The 9,170-nt window shown below is 49.2% G+C and overlaps 3 protein-coding genes across 3 annotated transcripts; all 3 read left to right on the forward strand.

Annotated features, from left to right (window-relative positions):
* Window positions 1-637: 637 nt before the first annotated feature.
* Window positions 638-1,010, forward strand: M436DRAFT_82026 (uncharacterized protein; the record flags this gene model as incomplete). Its single annotated transcript, XM_013571739.1, has 2 exons — window positions 638-857; window positions 916-1,010. 2 exons carry the CDS (start codon window positions 638-640, stop codon window positions 1,008-1,010), a joined length of 315 nt encoding a protein of 104 aa, XP_013427193.1.
* A 3,261-nt stretch (window positions 1,011-4,271) lies between these two features.
* On the forward strand, window positions 4,272-5,497 carry M436DRAFT_63929 (uncharacterized protein; the record flags this gene model as incomplete). Its single annotated transcript, XM_013571667.1, has 3 exons — window positions 4,272-4,731; window positions 4,965-5,288; window positions 5,430-5,497. The coding sequence occupies 3 exons, from the start codon at window positions 4,272-4,274 to the stop codon at window positions 5,495-5,497; spliced, it is 852 nt and encodes a 283-aa protein (XP_013427121.1).
* A 509-nt stretch (window positions 5,498-6,006) lies between these two features.
* On the forward strand, window positions 6,007-7,165 carry M436DRAFT_63930 (uncharacterized protein; the record flags this gene model as incomplete). The annotated part of the gene is made up of 5 exons (XM_013571668.1): window positions 6,007-6,121; window positions 6,535-6,692; window positions 6,743-6,832; window positions 6,905-6,942; window positions 7,054-7,165. 5 exons carry the CDS (start codon window positions 6,007-6,009, stop codon window positions 7,163-7,165), a joined length of 513 nt encoding a protein of 170 aa, XP_013427122.1.
* Window positions 7,166-9,170: the final 2,005 nt, after the last annotated feature.

Consider the following 9,170-nt stretch of genomic DNA (forward strand, 5'->3'; position numbering starts at 1 on the left):
ATCTTCTCAAACTCTCTGTCTGCTGGCAGGCTTTGCTTGCTCTCACCCATCCACGGCACTCTCATAATTAACCTACTCTCCCAACGCAAACGTCAAGAACAAAACGCTGGTCTTGAATAATGCTGCACTCTCAACATATGATATGTGACAAACCATAATCACGAAGAAAGTCTCAAAGCTCGAGCGTCCGGCAAGCAGACAGCATCAAAGCGCTCTCGTTTGCTCTTTCTCTCATATCCGATATGAAGCTTTTGTTTGTCATGGGTTTGTGCTTGGCCTCTCCCTTGACTCTTCCACTTCTCATGATTGATGTGATATTTTCAAACTCGCCTGAAGCTTGCTTGACGAATGAAAACATCATCTCACTCCTTTGATGAGTGGACCAAGCTGGAATCCACTGGAGGGAACGGCAAAGTATATGAAGAGCTCCTTTGACGAGCATCTCCCTCCTGCTTCTTCTTATCAGCCTTACTCCTCTGTTTTTTCTCATGATCGTCAATTCTCTACTTCGTTTCGAATGTATATTTTGACCAGACGAACAACGTCCGAGGACCTGGTTTCTGTCCTGCAACGCTGTACCAGACTCGAAACACTGCACCTTGGAAGTCTCGTCGACGACTTGATCAATGAGTCTGTCATGGGATGTATCGCTTTGCATCCTGCCATCGAGGAGTTGGAGTTGGAGAAGCGATTCGATCAACCCTTCGCGTTGTCCATCGTCGCCGTTGCCCACCCCTTCCAGAAGCTCAAGCATCTCGTTCTCTTCGCAGATGCAGCAGCCGCCAACACCCTGCTTCCCTGCATCACTCAACTGGAACGCCTCGAGCTCACTGTACACGGTGCAGCCAGTGTATACTGTGTCACTTTACCTCAGACCCATCTCACTGCGTCTTGGATTCGCTACTGGTTGGATAGCCTCCCTACTCATCAGCTCCGGATTTTCACCTCCAGTTGCCACTCCTCAGCACAAGCACAACTGTCCTACCGAGACCACTCGCAAGCTCCACTGAAGGTCTTTTCTGCAAGGCAGCAGTATCAGTCTGGTTGCTCTTCTTCTACGACTGCTGTTTATATATCGCTTCTTTGACCCTCACCATCTGGCCTTGTGTCTGTGGAAGAGAAGAGCCCTACTGCGACTCCTCGATGTACCCGTTCAAGGGCATTCTTGACAAGCTATTCGTCGAATCTCACCTTATGGTTTCGGATGTCTATATATATATACTGGAAATTTGTGGACGCCAGAAGATCCTCAAGGTGCATCCCTTCTCCAGCTGCGCACGCAAAACCATCGATGTGCTCCTGCGAATGCTATTCTTCGAGAGCGCCGGCACAAACTCCATCGGCGACATATCCAGACTCGAGCTGTCTACAAAAGATACGGCAGAGTGGATTTTAACACGCCCAGAAAGTCTTGCGCAATTGTGGCACAGGACCAATATCATCTCGACAGACTGTCCGTCCACCCGTCCAACCAACAGTTAATATCAGCACCAGAAGGCCTCTGAAGTGGTGCTCAGCAACCATTATCACCACCACTACATTTCCTCTTGCGACCATGTATATCATCATCTACACCTCAGGTTAACTATATATACGAGCTCTTTTCGATGGAGCTCGAATTGCTTCGACAGCCAGTTCATCCAGTGTAGGGTTCCCTTGGTCACGACATCCTACAACCTTGGCCTTGATGTCGACGGCGTCTGAGCCTCCATCACATTGTATCTTTCGCTTGATCATGATATCTTCTCAGCTTCCTGCAGAGTACCACATTGACACTGGTTGCGTCAGTCTATACAATGCGCTGGACGCACAGATCTTCAAGCGTTTTCGCTGTGTGGGACAAACTTAGGCATGTACCGTGTACAGATTCAGCCCTGACTGGTGTGGTATTGAAATAATGGTTCAAGCAAGCATCACACAAGCAAGATCGTGACACAGTCATGCAACGCACCCAAAGGCGATGCCGAAGTCGAGAAAGAGCAAAGATACTCATCGACGAGGGTGCTTAAAGTTCATGAACCAAAACGGAGATAGCTTGCCCTGCGCCCCCTGCGTCTGGCGAGCGGATCTACAAGCTAACGCCAACGTACAGTTCCTCGAGTCTGAGTCAATAGCTCGCTTGGGTACGTGGAACAAGATTTATCTTGACCTCCATGGATGGAGGACCATCACTTCACTTTGAGTACATGATACAATGGTTTGAAACCTTCTGTTTGGTTTCACTATGGTCCCCATCCTGAGACACCCTGTTGTCCATCTTTTCGGTCGTGGTTTGTTCACTGTTACGACTGAGACTGGATTTCAGTCCTCATCGTTTGATCATGCCAGCCATGGAGACAGCACACCCTGAGTCCGGTACCGTCTACCTGACAAACACAAGATGCTTTGTGCTGTCTTTGAATATTTGCACCATGTTCTCTAAGAATGATTACAAACATCATGGCTCGCAGCCCAAGCGTCTTTCGACGTAAAGGATCGGCAGAGGTTCCGTCGGTCCTACCATACAACCCAAGGTTCACGTCTCGACTGTCTTGTAGCCCGTTGACGCTAGCAAGATGAATCAATACACCCAGGCCCAGTCATGCGAAGTATACAGCGGTTCATCTTTCGGAGGACTGCATGAATTTACTCACTCATGAGATCACCTGGCACTGGCAAGGCATCCTGCTCAGGAGGTTGTTCGCCCTGCAGGATCCACAGTCTGTACCTCACGTCTTCTCTCAAATGCTTATGTCTGGAGTGGCGATCAACTCTCCCGTCTCTACACCTCGTTCACACCGCAAACACCGTCAAGCCCTTTACTCTCTGGGTCTATCTCTTGGTATCCCTCTCCTTCTTGCTTCCATCCCCGTCATCAACCCTCCGACGTCTTAATCGATCCAACTCATGACGTGTCGATTGCTCAAGACAGACGCTCATGGTTCTGCCCCAGGACTCCGAGTACGAGTTCATGAGCAACCATCAGAATTGCCTACTCGCCTATCTGCAGACGACTACTATGTGCTTCTCATTCGCCCAACATCCAAAACATATTTCCGTAATATATAAATCAGCACTTACCAAACGTAAGAGAGGGGCCGGAGTCTGCGATCACAAGCTCTATTGTCTCTCCTCCCTGGATCGCCTGCCAACTCTCCTCATTGGCCGCTGGAACAACTCGTCGAGACACCAGGTTGGGCCACCCTGCAATCATCGCAATGGCTAACGAGGTCATCAAACCTATACCCAATTGCAAGCCAAAGAAGATCGAATCACTGTCGGGGCTCATAGATTACTCATGGTTTGCCGCTAGCTCTGCTCTGCTCTGCGCGGGTCTGTCCTTGTTGTATCTGCTTCTCCAGTTCAACTGGTTATGGGCCACTTGGCCGTCTACCTCCATGGTTGTGCAATAGACTCTTGCATCAGTAGTCATCACTCATACCCATACCGGCTCTTGCAAAGTCATTCCGCTGATATTGATCTCAAAGCTGATCGAGCTCCCACGATGATCTTGTCCAACGCTTTCTATCTCGTTAATTCTCACGTATACGCACGATAATGCTTCGCGCAAAGTCAATTAAACCCGAGGTGACGCCTCAAACCGTGGCAGAGCCCAAATAAATCATGGCCAACAAGTCTAAATTCACTCGCGTTCGCAACGAGGCACGTTCTTACTCAACGTCACGTCGGCATCCGCCAGTCTAGAGAAGCGGTGGAAGACAGTGCGAGGCTCTCAGAGAACCTATATACGACTCTTACCAGTCTGCTCGCAGCCAAGGAAGAAGATCCTTCTCGAAGGCTTTGACTGATGACTCGCTCAATCCATTCGCGTGTCTGCACGAGACTACTCCCATCCTCTTCGATCAGATCCTTAGCTTTGACCAGAATTACCCCGTCACTGTCATGTCCAAGCAACGCGCCAGCACTGCTCTCACAAGACATGTATGTCCCTCGCGTCAGTATCCATGTGTCAAAGCACGACCCATGGTGTGTAAGGATTGCGGAGGTCACCTAGGGCGAACAGGTTCAAGCATATCCGGAAAAAGGACGACAACATCGGCACAGAACAAGATGGACATGTCTACCTCGAAAGATGCAGAGCGCTCGTGACGTGGATCTATCCAAATCGAAAATATCTTCCCAGCATTCTGTGCCATTCCTGGGCGATCTGGGCCAACTCACAGCGCATAGCAAGATCCGATGTCGTTCTCGAACCTGCCCATCGAGCTCCACCAAATCATCGAAGCTCATCTTTGGTTCGTCTGTGGAACACCGAACGAGCCGAGTGATATATGCGCACCGCTCACTGGTTCATCGACATCCTGTCAAACTTTGTGCTCCGTGTCTCGGAGCAGAGACCTCCTGCCAATAACGACGCTGGCGACGGCTCAGAGGAGTCAGAAATTGTCCGTCTGGTACAAAACCTCAAGCATGTCCTGCACCCATATACCCAGCTCCACCACACCTGTGACGCCACCGAGCCCCTTCAGAAGATTGACAATTCCCTCTCTCCGCAAGAACACACCCTCATTGCGGTCATGAGCCTCATCCACGACGCTCTTGAGGTACTAATACCCTTGAGAGACCGTCAAATCGTCAGTATCAGAAAATTGTCGGGCGCAAAGCCGATCCTCCAGAGAGCTGGGCTCGCTTCCTGCCTCAGTGATGCCAGAATCAAGGCTCAGCAGACTGCTATCGATGTTCTGAATCTTGAGGAGTGGCTGATGGAGTACAACAAAATGCCCATCATCGGTGCGTTGACAAATGTTGGTGCCTTGAACTACTTCCGAGAAGCAGCATCATTCGATCCTCAAAAGTTGTCTGGGATTCTGAGACCGAATCCAACGACGACAGAAGCTCGATCGTGTTTGCTAAAGGCACAGTCGAGGTCCGGATGAACTGCAGTTGGAGACACAAGTGATATTCCGCAAGAAAGGACATGACCGACTTTGCTTCTCGTATCAGGCAGCTGATCTCATATATAGCGTTGGAGATTGTGGAATCCTATGGAAGATTCATGAAGTCATCTTTGCTGACAGAGATACCTTTGGAAACCTCACTCACGCTCAAAGACAACACTCTCAGCGCAATACTGAAGTCTCTATATAACAGCTCAGACCATTTTTGTTTTCTGTTATGGCACTACGACGCCTTGGCTGTCAAAGTGTGGTCCCTGAACCCCCTTGAGCATCATAATCACCGGTCCCGTCGTTATTCCAGCGCTTGCAGCTCAAGAATGATGGCAGCGCGGAAGACTTGTTCTACGAGTGAGCTACGGACATGGACGTTGAGCAAGGCACTGAGGAGAGGTGCGTTAGGGCGTTTTGTCTCATCTCAACTTCCACCCCCGTCAACAATCTCAAGGTTGGTTCTCATCAGATAGAGGCAACCGTCTTTGCAGAGGAACGCGGAGTCGGATTTGACAGTGATGAACACACTCCAACATCTAGCTCTCTTCTCAACCTGCATTCAGATCAAGGATGAAATTCTATACAACATCACTGACAAGGTCGTCTAGCACTTTGAGTCTGCTAACCTCCTGTCTTGCTTCGTCGGCGCTAACCGCGAATTTTGTCGTCCTGCTATATACACCGAGTTACGTCTAGAGATGCTTATGATGGTATTCTCATGCCTAGAGGGACTTCTTGTTGATGAATAACCATCGACAAGAACGAGATCCTGGTAGTCGCTTTATCGATATTCGACACCCTGAATGTGAACATAGCCAACACCGAGTACGCTGTGTCGACTACAATTTCTATATAGGCCAGAGGTGTCATCATCTCGACCATCATCTATCTGTGGTCTGTTGGGAAAGAAGGAACAGACTTCTTACGAGGATAAGATCCGCTGAGGAACTCTCTACCGGTAGAATTCCTGACCACAGAAGACATCCAGTCTCGCCATATTCTTGGAAAATGCGCAGACTAGCGACGAGTCCGTGCTTTCCAGAATCTTTTACAAGAGTCTCGCGCCAGACTAGTATTGAAATTTATCTTTTAGCACCGATGACTATAGTGTCCAGTCATGCGAGTGGAAAGAGACCTGAGCAAGGTCTACTCGACCATGGGTGAAATGCCCAGGAAGCACATAAAGACCCGTGTGCGCGTCAACACTAGGGCAATTCGCAAGTATGAGCCTCGTATGTTCCAAGAATACCGGCACTCGACACCAGAGAATGTTTTGTGGGCCTCTGAGGTCTGCAAGAAGATGGCCGTCAAAAGCCTCTTTTCCAGGCTCAAGCCCAACTCGAATTGTTTCGACTTCACCCTAGAGAGCAATATCTAGGGCACTGTCCCCGCCGTCATGTCACCAGCACATGATGCCGCCATGTATCTCTACGAGGGTAATTTTAACAAGCCTTTCGCTTCGGAATTCCTAACCTTCGCTTATCGAACTTCGCTAGCTTCCTCTCTCGCCTCCCCTCTCGCCCCCTCCCCAGCTCCCTCTGTCGCCTAGGTTCTGGCTCCTACTCTAGTCCTTGTTGTTATCACTACTCCGGTTCCAGCTCCTATTGTCGTTCGTGGTCTTGCTCCCGTCTCTACCCTAGCTTAGGCGGTCACCCCTTCTTCCGTCGGCTAAGGCACCTCCACGGACGTCGACCAGCTGTCACTCGAGTACCCATCTCGCCTAGGAAACTGCAGCCTTCCCAGGAGGGAGGGCTAAAAGGTGATCTTGACAAGCCTTCCGCTGCGGAACATTATGATCACCAAGTAGGCTTCGACGGCGTCTTTCGTCAACTGCTTGTCCACTGTCGATAAAGGTGACATCGACCAGAGAATCCGACGAAGTCAAAGAAGCCGAACTGAGATTTTTTCACCTACTCTTGGAAGCTCTTCACCAGCCACATGGAGTAAGTATACTAAGGTCGACATCACCTTCTTTGCTATGAGCTCTATCACATGTCGTGCCAATACATAAACAGGGGTACATCACCGAGTGGTTTTATTGCCGCAAAGTGAGGTGCGTAAGCTTAACGAGTACAAGGCCACCCTGCGCGGTCTTTGTACATTGATGAGAAGGTGTAAAAAGTCGAATTGAAATTGAGTGTCTGATTTGCGTACTGTCTTGTAGCACAGACCCTTCAGACTCTAAACGATCGCACACAATCCTCGTCTACTTCGCCAGAGGCAACGAGAAGGGCGGCGACGAACAGAAGCTAAACAAGCTTAATGTCCCTAGGTGAATCATGCATGCTCGCTGCGCTATAGGAGCGTTACACCGAGGGTATATCAGGTTCCTTCTATCTCTGGCCAGCAAGGGCGTGCAACATTGCAACTCATGTGAGGCTCTCGACCGCATCATCGGCACTTGATAGAAGATAAGCATGTCCTATCAATTCCTACTACGCCGGAACATTACAACATCTATATATCCCTCTGTAGGGCGGTCGATCCACGATGTCTGGCTCAAAGACGCAAAACCAATGTCACCTCCAGGAGTCAACCGCAAGACATTAGCAGCTATGCTAGATGGTCTGAAGTCAAATTTCAAGATTCGCATGATACCAACGCATCGAACATATCCCCTACTTTGAAGATGCCGATAAGGAAGATATCCGAGAGGCGTGTTGGAAAGCGTCACAGATATCAACGCTAAAGATACTCCCTGCAAGCTCGTACTTTTCGAAAGATCGACAAGGCCCATGCGAAGGGCTCAGGCTGCTTGTCGCTTGATCTTCTCATGGCGATTCAATGACTTCGTTCGAACGAATTTTCTAGGATCCTGCGATTGACAAAAGAACCAAGTATATAGGTATCCAGGAGATGCATACAGACTCCGGATTCCACAATATTGTAGAGGTTCCGGAGGCATACTACATGCTTGAAGCGGACGAAAACACCTTTGTATATGCGCCCCCTCTGTAATGTAGGCTAAACTTATCATTCTTGTCCCACAGGCCACAGACTTTCGTCGACAATGGCGAGAGAGCTGTAGGCGGGTGGAGAATGGCAATGATGGAGGAATACATGGAGGAGTGCAAGTTCTGAGGAATCATTTGCTATCGGCCAGAGAGTCAACGACTTGTGAGCCAGAGTCTGCGCTGCCAGGCAAACTTATTCTTGTCGCTTTCCGAGGACTTCTTGACTGACCGAACGAATTGCCATGTTCAGCTCAAGGCATAGACGAAATCGCTGAGATCAAAATAAGAGGCATACATCCGTGCTACCATCTTTGGTTCGTGGAAGGAGAAGATCTTGACCATATCAACTGTAAGTTTGCCTGTTCATCTCCATCGACAGACACTGTCGCTGATGTTTTTATGCATTGTTCAGAGGTTCATAGTACCTCTATGATTTATGCTGGAGTATCTGTGTGACTATGTGCCTGTCGCGCAACATAGTGATCTTCATCATGGAACGAGCTACCATCACCACGCAGATGGCTGTCGCACACACAAAGCGAAGATACATAACAGCCATAAGAGTGTCAAGACGATATGTTGTGATTTCAGTAGTGACTGCCAATTTTCCATTCCAAAACGCATGGAGATAACTGAGACGTCTGTTTCCCATAAACTCTTGAAGTAACAGGACCAAAGCTCGTAATGAGTGTGAATTTATGTGATCGTAGGGATATTATGGCCAAGAAGGGTGACCTGGGAGCAAGGCTATGTTTCGATGAACCGCTCCAAGCGGGAGTTCCAATTGTTCAATTCGCGCGATCTGAGAGGGAAAAAAGGCTGATCTTGCTGCACGATCGTTGAAGAAAACGAAGTGGAAAGAACGAAATTAAGCATTAATTAGTTGTCATGATCAATCGTCGTTGCTTCCCTCGGCAACGTCGAGAATTTTAACCGACGTTCGCGGTGTTCGAGTCGTTCTCTCATCTTACCTACACTGTCCTACAGTCTCTCCCTCCTTCCACTCGTTGATGAAGTGTTGGTAGGCTTCACGATTCGGGCTTCCCGTAGCTATTTAAGCTGTTCGAGTGGTAGCGATCAACCCAGCGGAAGGGTAGTCCCTCGATGTAGCGATGGTAAGCGCGAAGCAGCGAGTTGAGCTGAAACACGAACCAGCAGGAGCTCAGGAGGCCAGAAATATTCGCCAGTCGCATTTGCAGGCCTAGACTTCAACTTTTTGCTGACTGAGGACTATCTCTGATGCATTCCACGCATGTCGACGCGATTTTGCCGTCGTGGCAGAAAACGGGTGGGTGATATCCCCAACCAAAGCCTGGATCATCAAGTC

The sequence above is a fragment of the Aureobasidium namibiae genome (assembly GCF_000721765.1).
Source record: "Aureobasidium namibiae CBS 147.97 unplaced genomic scaffold scaffold_9, whole genome shotgun sequence".
NCBI classification, from domain to species: Eukaryota; Fungi; Ascomycota; class Dothideomycetes; order Dothideales; family Saccotheciaceae; genus Aureobasidium; species Aureobasidium namibiae.